The sequence below is a fragment of the Zeus faber genome, assembly GCF_960531495.2.
Source record: "Zeus faber genome assembly, chromosome: 3".
In the NCBI taxonomy this organism is placed as follows: Eukaryota; Metazoa; Chordata; class Actinopteri; order Zeiformes; family Zeidae; genus Zeus; species Zeus faber.
The window spans coordinates 16,703,719-16,720,140 of record NC_137190.1 but is presented as its reverse complement, the minus strand read 5'-3'; the positions used below and the strand labels follow the sequence as shown (position 1 = coordinate 16,720,140).

Sequence of the window (16,422 nt, the reverse complement as noted above, 5' to 3'; positions counted from 1 at the left end):
ACAAGTGTAAAGATCTGAGCGACTTCGACAAGGGCCAAATTTGATGGCCGGACGACTGGGTCCGAGCATCTCCAGAACGGCAGGTCTCGCGGGGTGTTCCCACTACGCAGTGCCTGTCTGGTGCAATCCCACAGAAGAGCTACTGTATCACACATTTCTGAAAAAAGTGAACGCCGCTATGGTAGAAAGGTGTCAGAACACACAGTGCATCACAGCTCGCTGCGTGTGGGACTGTGTAGCCTCAAGACTGGTCAGAGTGTCCAGGCTGACCACCACCCAAAGAACCGAGCATGTGAGCATCAGAACTGGACCATGGAGCAATGAAGAAAATATATAAATAATATATATACACGTGTGTGTGTGTGTGTGTACATCTCACACTTTATTTAATCCTTTTTCATTTGCACTATTCTGTAAGATCTTACGTTTCTCATCAGCATCCTCTGGTATATTCATAATACATGTGAACCTCACTGCAGCAGACATTTCGAGAAAATGCCTTTTTTAGCGGTTTGACTTAAATAGACGTAGGTAAAAGGTGGCAGCATTACAATACCCTTCTGTAAAAGGTTTTAATACTGAATGGGGTGGCTCTTTAGTGTGAACAGTCTGTTACACAAGGTCATAGTTACAAAAACAATTTGGGGCGGGGAATAATTGACATTTTGCAAACCGTGGAGCGAGGATTTAGAAGCGTCTTTTGAACGTTCAAGCGCTGACAGCCAATATCAACAATAATAACATGCGATGTGTGCATTTTAATAGAGAGCAACGCGTTCTGACGGTGAGACGGCGAACAAGACGAGCTCAGCTATTTCTCAAGGCAGGAATCCCCTACACGGGCCCACCTATACGTCCGGTACCGTCTTATGACGTCACGCTGTGTCGCCGTGACCAGAGGGACGCGCGGCGATGTAGCGATTGAGGAGGACTGACCGATCAAATAATCCAGTGACGTGACACCGGTCGACACTATCAGCTGTCCGTTTTGAACCGAGGGTCTAGTGCCAGGTATCGACACCAACTTGCTCCTGGTTTTCTTCTGGAAACTCGTAGGGTTGACGGACGAGCGCATACTGCTGTTCGTCACGGGAGCCGCCATGCTGCCTCCCGGGCCAAAGTGACGCGAGTCGGTGTTTTCGGTCGCGCTGACCAATCAGGGAGCGGATTACTGGCTCTCGACCAATCGGAGCGGCGGTGGCTCGGACGTCGTTCCGGTGGCGTCAGCGGGCAGTTCCGCTGTCATGGTGCTTGCTACGTGAGGTGGTTGCGTTGAATGAGTGATAATTTGGTGAGTAACAGCTCGTTTTCAAGGGTTATATGGTATTATTTGGCATGCCTCGTTCGCTGTAGATAACCCCGCGGTCGGGTGTCGTTTTGGTTTCGTGGTTTGTGAAGCCTCCCGGCCGTCCACTGTTTGAGTGGACGTCATGGGAACGCTGTGTGACCTTGTTGTTTACGTCTGATCACAGAGCCCTGTGTTTTGTGTCATATTTAAAACATTCGTCCTTTGAAATACCGTATCTATTATATTGTTGTAACCATTTTGTTTTTCACCCTTGTACACACGGTGTACATCATTTATTTTAGGAGTCTATCTATCTATCTATCTATCTATCTATCTATCTATCTATCTATCTATCTATCCACGGTATACATACATATATATACTATTGTTTTATTGTTGCACATCACTTATAACCCATTTAAAAAAACAAGAGTAAAAAATCGAATAAAATTGCCAAATTTACACAAATAGCCCCCCCCCCCCCAAAAAAAAATCAATAAGAATTGTCAAATATATAAAGTATACAATGCGACCCTATGCACTGGCTAGGTTATCCATCTATCTCAAACAAGTGGAGTAATATGATGACATGATTGTGACCTAATTACAAGTTGTAGTTGAACAGAACAGCCTCCTGCCAAGACATGTAGTCAAACGTCACCCGGGGGAGGAATCACAATTGAACTGAGATAGAAGTGTTGAGCACCAACACTCTTGACACCTATATCTCGAACAATATGCATGTGAACACATTCCTGGGAGGTCGAAATAAGGGGATTCCATTGAAGCAGATAATACAGATAATGAAATCCTGAGCCTTTTTTTTTTTTTTTTTTTCCAATCAAGATCCTAAATACTGACCCGATGAGATTTATTTAAAAATGTAGTCTTATTATTCTTTGACTGAAATCTATACTTCTAGTGATCCAAGTTTTTATTTTTTTTTTATCACTTTCTATACAATCAGACAAGCACATAATTCCGCTTGTTGATATGTAACAAAACAAATCCTCTGTTGATGTGAAAACAGACTTTATTGCAACATAATTCTAAGTTGCTAAAGACTACAAAAAACGCTACTGGTTCTGCCCCCAGAAAATCAGCGTGTGCAATACAGGAAGTCAGTCTCTGGAAGTAAAATCACCAATCTGCTATCTAGGCCCCAATTAATGCCATTTCTTTGTTGTTTGACTGGAGTGGTTGTTGAGACAGCTGCGGTAGAGTTTTGTTTTTTTTTATGTTTTTTTTGCACTGCTCGGATAGGCCAGGGGCTGGCTGAAGAAGCTCAGGATACTGTGGGGCTCCAGAGGAAGCGATAGCCCAACTGCTCATTTTACAAACGCTCTCAGCAGAGGCAGTCCTGTTGTTTTGACAACACGTTTGAGTTTCACATGTGTTGACAGGAGACCCAGGGAATATATTATGACTGACAGCACCGGGCATTCTGGAAAGCCTATAAAAGACAAATAAGAAACTCTGACTGACCTGTATCCCTGAATGACGATAAACTGTTTATTCACTAAGCATGTGGGATGCTGTGAAAATCCATTGGATACACCAATTTTCCACCGTCTCTTAAATCCCAATTTAACCCACAGGCTCTGCAACTACCATTCAGTGTGAGGCAGTGTAAACATGGCAAGCTAATGGCACAAAAATAACATCTGTTCCCTTTTTTGAATGTGTCATCTGTTTGTGTATTATTTCTGAAATCGCAGTTTTATCGATTTCTATATCTGATTGTGTCATATAATGCCACAGTCATAACATGTCAGGCCTTTCCTGGTCCAATTGTTTTCGTTTCTCACTCTGATTCAGCCAACAGTATGGCACGAGCACAAGCAGTGGACTTCTTGTGTGTAAGGCGCATGAGATAATCATCAACACGCTCCATGTTTGTTTTGCTAGTGAAAGGAAAACAATATTGTTAGGGTAAAGGAATAATACACTTCACAAAAAACAGCCATTTTTTTCAGGTTCTAATTTCGACAAAGATTAGACATTGTTTTCATAAACGTAACATACGAGTTTGAAAAGAGTATTCTGCTACATCTGGCTTTCTAAGGGCAGCATGTTATGGTCAAAGCTATATTTAGTTTTATACACAAGCCAATCAAAGATCTACAGCTCAGCTAAGTTATAGGCTAATGAATACGCCTAAATATTGTCCTATTCTTCACAGTAGGATATGTTTGGCTTGAGGTGGATGTCATTGACCAGTACAATGCATGAATTGAAATGAATTCATAGTAATTTCAATTCATTCATTCATTCATTTATTTATTTATGAGTGATATATGGCCTTGATAAGATTTTTCTCGACACCTTGCCGTCAATACATATGCCTGTGCCATTGGCAGGCTTTTCCATTCATTGGAGGCTAATTGTCAGGGGACACAGACTCTCTTTGAAATATTAGCAGTTGTATTCATATCACTTGTGTTTTATTTGCTTTTGCTGACCCGATTGATAGTGGGTTTAAACCCCTAGCCTCTCAAATAGTAACCCTGCTCAGCTGTTTGCTGGCTGTGTTGCCGTTAGCAACATTGAAAAGAGCAATGTGGAGATCAGTCTCTTCAATTAAGCCTTTGTGAGAGTGCAGGCCTAGGAGAGATGGGGGGCTAGATGTGGTTGTCTGTGACTGAGACTTTTGCATCTGTCACCCTCCATCCAGCCAGGTGTCTGTGTCTAAATCAGTAGGATTATCTCTGATTGGACTGATAGCTGCAAACAGACCCCCCTGACTCCCCCAGTTGGCAAACCTCCTCCCTTGTTGTAGCTCACATTAAGATCAAATCAAGCTCTGCGCTACAGGACCAATGCCCCACCCTCCCTGCCTTCTGCTGCCCAGAGGAAGACATCAGAGGTGGGATTCATTCCCTCTCTGGTTCTGCCTGCTTCTGCAGACTCCCTTCCATCTGGAATCCTCAGGGAGAAGAAGCATATCTGACAAGGGGCTTGTAAGCCTCTTAGCCCCCCTGTGGCCCAGCTCTCTCTCAGCCCATGTTTTCCTAATTTAGGAGTGTAAGGAGACTACAGCAAGGCCCTTGTGAGCTGTTTGAATTGAAATCCCCTTTGTGGTTCTAATAGACAGGGCATGTATATCAATTAGCAGTTTCCGACCAATGGTTGACTCTAACCCCTAGAGAGCTGTAACAGTAATTATTTTTGCAATTCTTTTAGTATCTTTTGGTTTCTCTTTCTTCGGGCCCCTTATTATTTTTTACATAGTTTGGATACCTGTTGGATGCGCATCTCTTCTTTGGGGGGGAAAAAAAAAGTGTGAATGTGTGAATTTTTTTTTTTTTTTTTTTTTTTTTTTTTTTTAATTTTTACACTTATTTATCTATTTAATTATTTTAATTTTGAGTTGAGATGCTTGTGATTGCCGAGGAAGTGTTGTGTGAGTGAATGGGGCTCCCCTAGTAAGAGGATCACAGAGTTAAACACACAATGGGGTGTTTCCATTGGCAGCCACTCGTTTGGGATCCCCCTGTCCTCCCCTCTGTTGCGCTCCACTGTGACCGTGGGAGGCCAGTGGCCACAGATGGTTCTGCAGAGTGGGCTGCGCTGACTTTTCTTTGTTTTCCCATGAACATGTTTTACATGTAATCCTGGATTAACAGAGAGACTTTGTGTTAATTTACAGCTGTATTACAACAATCAATTATTAGTGTTACCCAAACACACACACACACACACACACACACACACACACACACACCGGGTATTAGTGGGGGAAGACAGTGTGGGTTGTTTCACAATCTGCACAGCGGATTTGGAGGTAATAGAGATTTAATCAGAGGTCTCTGTGGATGTCCGTTACATACTAAATCCCAAATGAGTCAGTGGAGCTAACGCATATATATGTATATTTATATATATATATATCCAGGCACTTTCTACTAAATGCATAGACAATGCCATTTTTTGTCCACACTCTCAAATGACACCTCACGTATTCAGACACACACACACACACACACACACACACACACACACACACACACACACAGTTGATGAAAGAGGGTGCCACAAAAAACCAGGCGGCTGCATATGGACTCTCTCTTGATATCAGTCACTGGCCGTGTGATCTTGTTATGCAAAGTCCCTTAATCCCTACCTATGATGAATGCTCACAGAATTGGGGTGTGCATGGGGGGGGGGGTAGAAACAGAGATATCAGTGCAGCTGTGCGAGGGGCTGTCCACTGTGCCATGGGAATGGATGCTATGAAGATGGCCGCTGATCCTTGGCACAGCCGAGGGAAGAGGGTGTCTGAGATCAGGTCTTAGAATGCATTTCAAATGCGGAGATAAGGAGGAAGATGAGAACAGGAGAGGTGAGCGCACTGCCTTGGTGGAGTCCTGAGACTCATATTAACCTCGGAGCCACTTGTTTCCCAACAGAGGTATTACAGGGCCAGAGGTGTTTATTGGACGACTGAGCCTATAGCTTCTGTGAAAGAGAGCAGGATACTGAGACAACTGCTGCTGGAATGGGCCACTTCATCTGGGACCTGTGCTGTGCACCTGCTCGTCGATTTTTTTGGGGGGGAGGGGCGTGGTGACTGCGAGTTGCTGGGGGATGATGAAGGCACAGAAGGGCTTGGCAGCACAATGGGACGTAAAGGCCTGAAAAAGTGGTACGGCACAGTCTACCACATAGATTAAGTATACCATCAATGAAGGGTACAAAAGTTGGTGTACAGCTGGCATGACTGATGGAACATGGTGCATGCGTGTGTATCACTGTGTATTTTGGAAGGAGGGGTAATGGGATTAGGGGTAACACCTTTGGCAGGGAGGGAGAACCACCTGACGCCCAGGCTGTCGGGGATCCATGGAGAATTACAGGAATGGGGGGACAGTAAGAGCAGGGAAGTTGGGGGTCTAATCCGTGTCCATCTTTGCGAAGTCATTTCCAGAGCTCTGAGGATTTGGGACTTTGGTTTCCGCTCTGCTTGCTTTTGTTAATAATGCCATGGGAGGGATAGCAGATGTGGAGAGAGTGAAAGAGGCAGGGAAGGAATTAAGGAGGAAAGGAAGATTTCATTACTCAGTGGTGGACTGGCGAATGCTTGGAAGTCCAGGAAGTACACCAAGAAATTCTCCTGACGTGTACATTAGTAATCCTGACTATTTCATTGCTCTATCTGTAGCCTCTAAGCCCCATTGTATCTATGCCTGTATCCTGTAAGCCTTTGGTGTTTGTTTGTTTGTGTGTGTGTGTGTGTGTGTGTGTGTGTGTGTGTGTGTGTGTGTGTGTGTGTGTGTGTGTGTGTGTGTGTGTGTGTGTGTGTGTGTGATTCTGAGGTGGGGGAGGGGCCGGGTGTTACTATGCACTATTGTGCAAAGATTGACTCACTTTCTTCTGTCTATCCGGCAGGTTGCAGCCAAAGTAAAAGTCAATAGTCTGAGTGTTGCAGAGATGTTTGCTCAGAAGGTACACGGTTATCTCCCTTTGCATGTGTGTGTCTGTGTACGTATACATGCATAGGCATACTGCTTGTTTGTACAGGTTGGTGTGTGTACATGGTCAATAAAGCCCCTTAGTTGTGTTTCTATGGTGCTGTCAGTAGTTGATATCACTCTCAATGGTCCTGGTTCGGTTTAAGGAAGGCGCAGGCTGTACAGGCTGGCCGCGGACTGCTGTGTTGCTGCTTTGCTGGAAGTGTCGCAGCTTCTGTGTTTGTCCGTCGCCTGTGGACAAGGTGTTGATTGGGCCATCTTACGCAGGATCAAAGTTCAGGCTGGTTGTCTGGTGTGAACTGGCTGCTGAGCCCCTGTGAATGAAACACCAGGGAATGTGCCATCCAAGCTTAAGGCTCCCGAGAACTGTAATGGGCCAACTGTGACAACCTTGTCCACACTTTCCAAATTAAGCTGCTGTATTTTTCATTATCATCAACAAACCCTTAACTGTCTGCACTTTTTGTTGGAATGGGTTTTAAAATGTATTTTTTTCCTTTACTGTTATAGCTCTTATAACTGTTTGTTTTGTGTAACTGTAGGTGGAGATGTTCCGCCGTGTGCTGGGGAAGATGTTGGGCTTCACCGGCTACACCATTCAGTATTGCTGCATCGCCCATTGTGCTTTTGAATACGTTGGACAGCTTGTTGTGGTCTGTATTGATTTGGAATATTTTAAATGAATGGTCATGTGTCTTACACCAAATGATATCTATTCTGCTCATTGAAAAAGAAATAATGATTGAATGTTCAAGCTTTTTCCTCTTTGATGACTGTTAACTAAACTAACAAATAAATGTATTTTCTATTCTAATTAATCCAGTGTTCTGGTCCATCAATGGAGCCCACCATCATAAACCATGATATTATCCTACTGGAACAGTTGAGTCGCCATCTTTACAAAATTGAAAAGTGGGTTTTACTGTTTACATTTATTTATTTTTTATTTATATATATATATTTTTTTATATTAACATTTAAAAGGATTCTACACATAATTTGAAAGGATCATACACATTAAATACTTATGTTTCTATACACTTCTTGCTCACAGTAGTCTAAATACATCAATGTTTTATACTAGCAGTATGTTCCAGCATCTTTTAACTAACATAGTAACATGATTTTATTTTTCTTTCAGGGGTGATGTAGTTATTGCAAAGAATCCATTTGATCCTCATATGAACATTTGTAAGCGAGTTATTGGACTGGAGGGTGACAAGATCCTCTCTAGTGGACCTTCAGATCTATTCAAGACCTACACATACGTGAGTGAGCAGTTTCATATAACCTCCATCCATTTATTTTCCTGTAGTTAACCAAGTATCAGTTTCTTTGGGCCTTTTTTTGCTGTTTAGCCTATGACCACAAGCCCTAGGAAAGAATGTTTTTGGAAGAGGACGGATAAAAGTGAAGCAGCGAATGAATAGAATAACTAGAGGAGTTAGTTTGTTTCACACTTACTAAAATGACAGAATCTCCATGCATAATGCAATCCGCCTCTAGTTGTCTCCGGCCTTCTTTATGTGTGTATTTGAGTGCAGCCTATAGACGTAGCTGTAGTTGTTTACATTTGAGGCCGCACACATCCATTTTGTGTCATTGGTCAAAATATCAGCTTTTGACAACAACTATATTTCCTCAGAACAGTGATAAAACCGGAGAGCGAGCAGGGGTTCTACCGGTGAAACCACTGTCATTGCTTTTCTATTACTACTGTCCTCAACGCCCACAGCTCAGGCCTGCAATCTCTCTGAAGCCTGTTAGAGTTAGTGCCAGCCGAATGGACAGACTGATGGGTGGGCGGAGGTCTGTCTCTGTGTGTGTGTGTGTGTGTGTGTGTGTGTGTGTGTGTGTGTGTGTGTGTGTGCGTGTGCGTGTGCGTGTGTGTGTGTGCGTGTGTGTGTGTGAGATAAAGAAATAGTATGAGAGAGTGTGCAAACCAAAGGTGTTTGTTTGTGTTGCGTGTCTTTGCGTTTACATGTATTGTATAGCTTTTAGTGGTGCACTTTTCGGTTAGCAATACAACAGACATGGAAAGGCCATTTAGCCGATAAAGATTGAGAATTGTGAACAACAATAGAATAGTCCATTTATTTTTATTTTTATGCTATTATCATAGTATGAGCGCATAATACTGTAATAATACACATCCACAGCAATTTATTGACATCGATCATTGGAATATAAAAAATCGGGTAGATTTTTCATTTGCAAATTATGGAAATGCTCCTAAATTGTATTTGATTTTACAAAATGATTGCGGTCAGAAAAATAATTTTAATCGGGTAATTACATAATAGTTGTGATAGCTTGACTGAACAGTAAAACATAATAGTACTGTTGAGGATTTGATTCTTGTAAAGTTGAAATTCTGTATTATATAACACTTGTTTAGGCTTTACAATATGTCATACGGATAGATCTTGCAAATTAAAATTTCAAAAAAAGATTTACATGGTTTTGGATGGATTTTAAAAGTCTTTGTGTTACACCAAGAGGAAAATGTGCATCAACAGGCTTAGTTTTTGTGTAAATGTACGGGAGGCCTTTTGTGACAGCAAATGAGGTAACTGAGAAAATACCCGCTGTAAGCATAAATGTTTGGTGTCCCTCGGGAGCTTGTTTTTTTGTTTTCTTTTATATGTGGCCGTGTGTTTGTGTGTATGTGCATAAGCACGGTGTGGTTAGACCTGTGAAAGGCTGCAGCTGAAATTTTGGGGGGCGTTAGACCCTGTCATCACCTCTTCTTCTGCCCTGACAGACAGGCGGCTTCTCTCCGCCCTCAGATATCTAACAGCAGACTAATTGCTCTGTCACATTTTGGGAATCGATTCTTTGCCTTAGCTTTTGTGTCAAAACAATGACACGTGATCCCCCAATATAGTTTAAGAAAGACATGGAGGTAGTGAGAGGTAGAGAGAGGTAGAGAGAGGTAGAGAGAGAGAGAGAGAGAGAGAGAGAGAGAGAGAGAGAGAGAGAGAGAGAGAGAGAGAGAGAGAGAGAGAGAGAGAGAGAGAGAGAGAGAGAGAGAGATTTTTTTTTTTGATTTTTAAAGCATCTTTATTTTAACATTTTCTCTAGTTCACAGTTACAGACAATACAACAAACACACTTGGTTCACTAACAGAGTCCTACACGTTAAAAACAGACTGGAAGCACAGGTCGTCCTCCACCAGGGAACAGATGGCGTCGTTAAAACACCACAGCTTGATGAAGACGTCCAGACTCTTCATCAGTCTGTGAAAGTTAAAATCAATCAAGACTCTGGCCCTGACCAACGCTACAAACACTCTTCCTAAAACACTCTCCTTTCCCCTCAGTTTGTTCCTTCTCGTGAGGTAGATGGCCATCTTCGCTTCCCCTACTAGAAAATTAAGCAGTCGCCATTTCTCTGCGTTGGCCCTGTAGTATCTAGCCCCAAAAATAAAACAGTTTCTAGACCACTCCTCCTTAAAGAGCTTAAAACTTTCCTTTAAAAGACTAAAAAGCTCTAAAAGTCTGTCACACTCTGCAAAACAGTGAAACACGGACTCTGGCAGTTTGCAGAATGGACATTCATTTGCGACCGTGGGATTAAAAACTGAAACAAAGCTGTTGACAGCTATGGCTCCATGTAGGACCCTCCATTGGAGGTCCCCCGTCCTTTTCTTGGAGGGAGCTTTGTAAAAACTCCTCCAACACGGCTCCTCCTGTCCCCCCATCTGGAGCCGTCCCCTCCAGACAGTGTCCTGCCGCCCCTCCAGTCCCTTCCTATTTAAAACAACCACACACTCTTTGTAAAAAGCCTTCCCGCTGGCTGTGTGCAGGTCCAGTTCTGCATAACGTGCCCTGTGCAGCAGCTTCCCGGAGGACCCCTCCAGGTTGGGGGTCAGGGTCATCTCCGGGAAGGGATCCTCCGAGTTTGGCTCCTCCGCGCCTTCGCCGTACTCCTTCAGCAGGGCCAGCTCCTCCTCCGTGAGCGTCTCCCTCCACCTCTTGAGCACCAGGTGTACGATCCTGGTGGACCTCACCCCCAGCCGCTCCGCCATGGCCTCGCCGTCCTGCAGGTCGCTCCCCGCCGCCGCCACCACCTGCCTCAGGGTCAGGACCCCCGCCTCCCTCAGGATGCTCCTCAGTCCTGGAGTGGCCCCGTCCTGCACATCCAGCCTGGCTCCTCCGATCACCGGCTCCTCCAGGAGCCAGTGGAGGGAATCTGCGGCCTCCCTTTTCCTGTTCTTAAAATACCCCCATGCTTTAAAAAGCTCCTGATAAAAACGGGGTAAGCCCGACTTGTTTAGAAGACTCGTGTCCATTAAAAACGAGAGAGAGAGAGAGAGAGAGAGAGAGAGAGAGAGAGAGAGAGAAGGAATGCTTTAAAGACTGGCAGAGTGATTACACGAAACCTACCAACTGGAAGCGAATTAAAATACAAATAATGTGGAGGAGAGATGGGGCTGTACGCAAGAATGTACTTCAGGTGCCCACAGCTCACCACCTCAATCATGTTAACATAATGGGCACCATAATGGGCTGGTGTTAACCAACACTTCTTCACATTGAGGTGAACTGCTGTTTCACTTCTCCTTGACACCCCTCTGACAGGTACACAATGTCTCGCAAACGGCCCGGCCCAACAGCCATAAAACGGGCTCCGCTACCGCCCTCTATCTCATCAGAGCCACCAGCGGAGGCTGATCAAAACATGTCCACATCTAGCACTACCCAGGGGCTGCCTGGATCTCTGGAAGGCTGCATGGGTGGAATTAGCCTTTTGATTAAAACCTGGCGGGCTGATCTCATTTAGTGGCAGCGAGGGAATGAGCGAACGGCTCGCTGACGGTGCCTTGTGTCATGAAATGTTAAAAGGACCCAAGTCACCCTGTGCAACAGAGACGCCCTTTATCTCATCCACAGCCTCGGTATACATGCAGGAAATCAAGTGTTAACTCAAGTGGATGTTACTCGAGTGGATATTTGCAGGTGTTTGAAGTCGCTGCCAAGCGCGTCTTTAAACAAAATTCAAGGATGACACGTTGCAGAACACCACAATTTTTCAGGCATTGGATTTCAATGCATCAATTCACCTTAGATTTTTGTTTTTGCTTTTTGCTTCAGGCACCTGGGACCTGCAAAAATGCTCAAGTATTCCCGCTCACATTACAGGCCGGGTTTCAATCTACTCTCCAACAATAACCTCTAGATACCTGCCAAGTTTATCTCTACTTTCCACCGTCCCTACCTAAGGCTTACATTTCTCAAGTACTTAATTCCTTTTTATCTAATATAAATCAGACAGTGTTTTTTTTTTTTTTGATACTTGTTGATTGAACCATGATGGCTCACATTGATCAGTCCTCTTGGCTGGACACATATTATCATATATATCATATTATGTACAGATGTGGACAAATTTGTTGGTACCCTCACAGCTCAATGCTTCATTCTTCCTGAAAAGTGATTAAATTATAAGCAATTTTCTCATGCATACCTGCATGCCTTCGGTATGTATATAGTAAAGCAAAGAGACTGTGAAAAGAGATACATTTTTGCTAATAAATTAGCTAATGAATTATATTATAAAACGGCCTGGACAAATTTGTTCGTACCCTTCTATGAAAAAAGAAGAACCCACAATAGATGTTCAATAGGATTCAGATCAGGGCTCATAGAAGGCCACTTCAGATAAGTCCAATGTTTTGTTCTTATCCATTCTTGGGTGCTTTTAGCTGTGTGTTTTGGGTCATTATCCTGTTGGAGGACCCATCACCTGCGACTGAGACGGAGCTTTCTGACACTGGGCAGTGCGTTTCGCTCCAGAATGCCTTGATAGTCTTGAGATTTCATTGTGCCCTGCACAGATTCAAAGCAACCCGTGCCAGACGCAGCAAAGCAGCCCCAAAACATAACCGAGCCTCCTCCATGTTTCACAGTAGGTATGGTTTTCTTTTCTTTGAAAGCTTCTTTCTTTCGTCTGTGAACATAGAGCTCATGTGACTTGCCAAAAAGCTCCAGTTTTGACTCATCTGTCCAAAGGACATTCACCCAGAAGCATTATGGCTTGTAAATATGCATTTTAGCAAATACCAGTCTGATCTTTTCAAGTTTTTCTTCCAAAAGTGTAGTCCTCCTGGGTCTTCTTCCATGGAGTCGACTGTCACTCAAAAAGCAATGGATGGTGTGATCAGACACTGATGTACCTTGGCCTTGGAGTTCAAGTTGTCTTTGGCTCTTTTTCTACCATTCGCACTATCCTTCTGTTCAATCTGGGGTAGATTTTCCTCTTGCGGCCGCGTCCAGGGAGGTTGGCTACAGTCCCATGGACCTTAAACCTCTTAATAATATTTGCAACTGTAGTCACAGGAACATCAAGCTGCTTGGAGATGGTCTTATAGCCTTTACCTTTAACATGCTTGTCTATAATTTCCTTTCTGATCTCCTCAGACAACTCTCTCCTTTGCTTTCTCTGGTCCATGTTCAGTGTGGTGCCACAATGATACCAAACAGCAGAGTGACTTTTTTTCTCCATTTAAATATAAAATAATAATAATAATAATAATAATAATAATAACAACAAATTGGCTGATTATAAGATTGAAGACATGTATGATACCAATTAAAGAAAACAGTTAGTTTGAAATATCACTATAATCTTAATTATTTATAATCTTTTTTAAGGGGTACCACCAAATCTGTCCAGGCCATTTTAGAATATAATTGATCTCTTTAGCAATAGTTGATCTCTTTTCACAGTTTCTTTGCTCTACTCTATGATATACCAAAGGCATGCAGGTATACATGAGAAAATTGCTTTTAATTTCATGACTTTTCAGGAGGAATGAAGCATTGTTTTAATGAGCTGTAAGGGTCTGTCCACGACTGTATTCAGTTGATTTAATGTTAAAACTGGTTGCCAAAATCTTCCTCTTTCTCCCAATCCCGCAGTATTGCTCAGAGGACAAAGATGGTGTTTTCTCTTTTTTTGTGTGGCAATCCAAGTGTGTTCTCTGTTCTGGGTGGATTACACCGCAAATATACCAGAATTTGATTCCAAGGTTTTTTTGGGGGGGGGGTTTAACAAACTCCTGGGTTTAAATTACAATTTTTCTTTCAAGTATGACTTATTGTGAACAATTGTTTTTTCCTTAGTTTCTTGAGCCAGTGATGGTTTTTCACCCGAGGGCCCTGTTCTTTTGTTGATGTTCATCCGTATCGACAGTTTACTGACCATAACTAGCAGTTGTAACTAGACAAAACTAACAGTTGTGACTAGATAGCTGGTTTATGAAAATCATTGCGGCTATATCTCACTTCTTGCGCATGCCCAATATTTGCATCCTTTCCGGGAAAGGCGGAAGCTGCCACCAACAATGGAAACAGCATAAGGGCAGCTGCAGAGTGCAAATACTTGGGATGTCTGTTTCTTAAAAAGTGGCAACTAAAAAAATAAGTAATCCGAGGGATTACCACATTCAGAAAGAAGATGAGCAGAAACTCTTAAATTCTCATTTGGCAGATGACAAATGATGGTATTGCTCTTTCCTGTGCTTGGGAGCCAGCATATGTTACCATGTTAATGAGGTGTAATGGTGGGAATCCAGCATGCTGGCATATGGTTCTCAGATGACTCCTTTAATGATATTCATTTGTGTCGTAGTTATTTAGCGAGTTGTTTACCTCGTGTTAGGTCAACATGTCACTGCCTTGTGAATATGTCACATCATCTGTCTCAATTATCAAATATGAAATCAAACACAACAACCCACTGTACAACCGAAAACACTAATTGGGAGCTGGGCGAGAGAAACCGGGAAGATGGGCCGAGGCGAAGACATCTGTGACGTCACCCCACTCCGGATAATATTCGCTTTCTTTATTCTCTTTATCGTCTTTTCTCCAGAAGACTTTGGCCGTTAAGAAGTTAGGCAACACAAAAATAGACTCAGAATTGTGATGCCCATTATGACAATATAATGTGTTGTTGATCCTGTCTGCACATATAGGGGGGACAGCGCACTTAATTAGGGCCTTGACAAGCCTACTCTCCTAAAGTGATGAGATTAATCATAATTGGTGTCACTGTGGATTACAGCTCGCTCGGATGACCGCCCCACTGGCAGGTCGGACCGCGGAGGAGACCCTTGGTCACTGCTGCTAGCCACAGCTTAGGCCTCTCTCTCTCTCTCTCTCTCTCTCTCTCTCGCTCTCTCGCTTAGACTCCTCCCTGCTTTTACCCTCCCTGGTTAAGAGGGGCGCAGATCTCAGCCAACAGCCTAATGACCCCCTTTGAAGTTGTTCAAAATCCTCCCGACCCTGCCCCGTTACCCATGACCCCTCTCCTAAGACCGTATGGGGTTAAAGGGGGACAGAGAGGTTGACGTTAAGTTGGGGTGAGGGGGTGGGGGTTGTGGCGACTGGGTGGTGGGGAGTGTTAAGGTAGATTTGTCCTAATCTATATTTGAAGATGCCTTTTACCCATACCTATAAATCCAATTTTATAGTAACTGTAGATCATGGTGTTGTATTGTGTAAGAATCCTTGCCTTTAAACACTTTTCATCGCGTTTCCAGGTTCCGAGGGGCCATGTATGGCTTGAAGGTGATAACCTGAAGAACTCCTCTGACTCCAGAGCCTACGGTCCTATTCCCTACGCTCTTATCCGGGGCAGGGCTTGCTTTAAGGTAATCCAATAAATAACTTTGACTGCATTCTAACCGCAGAAATGCGCAGACGACAGCCTATTTGCAGTGGGGAAATTTGTATTCATATTTTGGGCACATTTCTATTGATATTTTGGGCATATTCATATTGGGTACGTGGACAAGGAGGCCTAGAGCCCTGTTAAGTTGTGATGCCCAGGGACAATTCTGGCCTAAGAACAAATAAGGTCGATTTAGGCCCGTCATGGAAATCTGAACAACAGTTCAAAGTATTATCTGAATCTGTGGGAAGTTCAAAGTAGGTCTGTTTGATTGACCAAGGTCTGGACACCATATTGTCTAGCTTTCCATTCTGCTGTGTTGTCATGTCACTGTATGTCATAGCAACCATGACCCTGGAAATAGGTCAGCCCACCTTCTGTCCATCTGATTGGGCAGAAGGTCTTCAGTCGAGACCCAATGACAATGGCTAGAGAAATAAGATGCTTTATGAAGCCCAGGAAGACATTAAAGGACATATCAGTAAGATCATTTGGGTAAATTGTTTGTTTTTTTTAAGTAGTAAATGTGTAGCTCAGCGAAAGTTCTTTCACAACATCCGTGTAGCTTTTTTAAATCCTGTCTTTCGGTATTGTCTGTGTATTTGTCCAACTTTTCCAGCTCTGGCCTCCAGAAAGATTTGGCACCCTGAAGGAAAGCCCAACAGGACGGATCATCAAAACAGAAAGTGCTTCCGACTTGGAATGACTTGCCAGCTGTGTACATAATCGTTCTCTCTCTTTTTTTCTTATTTTTTTTTTAAATAAAAACTATCAGGTTCAGTTCTTTTGGCTCAGGTTATTTCTTGGACTGTATGTTTGGGGCGAGGGGAAAAAAAAACAAAAAACTTTGGAGGCGTGCATAGTTCATCCCCAGGTTGATTTTATTATTTCATAACTTACATGGCCTTGTCATCTGGACCTTACAGCGCGTTTGCCGTAGTTTGCAGCACGGTAAGAACAGGATCGTGTGAGTCGTGTGGAAC

General features: G+C 43.3%; 2 protein-coding genes across 9 annotated transcripts in view; one reads left to right on the top strand and one right to left on the bottom strand.

The window, feature by feature from the left end:
- elp4 (elongator acetyltransferase complex subunit 4) overlaps positions 1–1,124 on the bottom strand; it is a 79,943-nt gene extending 78,819 nt beyond the window's left edge. For all 3 annotated transcript variants that reach the window (XM_079997073.1, XM_079997072.1, XM_079997074.1), the window contains exon 1: positions 937–1,124. In XM_079997073.1, the coding sequence (XP_079853199.1) occupies positions 937–1,102 (166 nt within the window). In that variant the 5' untranslated portion in view covers positions 1,103–1,124. The remainder of the gene's footprint in view (positions 1–936) is intronic.
- Positions 1,125–1,217: 93 nt separating this feature from the next.
- immp1l (inner mitochondrial membrane peptidase subunit 1) lies at positions 1,218–16,222 on the top strand. Of its 6 annotated transcripts, none has more exons than XM_079997076.1 (8): positions 1,235–1,291; positions 6,677–6,733; positions 7,302–7,412; positions 7,583–7,641; positions 7,901–8,027; positions 15,309–15,419; positions 15,804–15,920; positions 16,059–16,222. In XM_079997076.1, the coding sequence occupies exons 1-8, from the start codon at positions 1,277–1,279 to the stop codon at positions 16,143–16,145; spliced, it is 684 nt and encodes a 227-aa protein (XP_079853202.1). In that variant the 5' UTR covers positions 1,235–1,276; the 3' UTR covers positions 16,146–16,222. The 6 variants fall into 6 exon arrangements, with proteins under 6 accessions (XP_079853204.1, XP_079853202.1, XP_079853201.1 ...); XM_079997075.1 differs by having other exon boundaries at positions 7,583–7,671; XM_079997077.1 differs by having other exon boundaries at positions 7,583–7,671; positions 15,804–15,934.
- Positions 16,223–16,422: the final 200 nt, after the last annotated feature.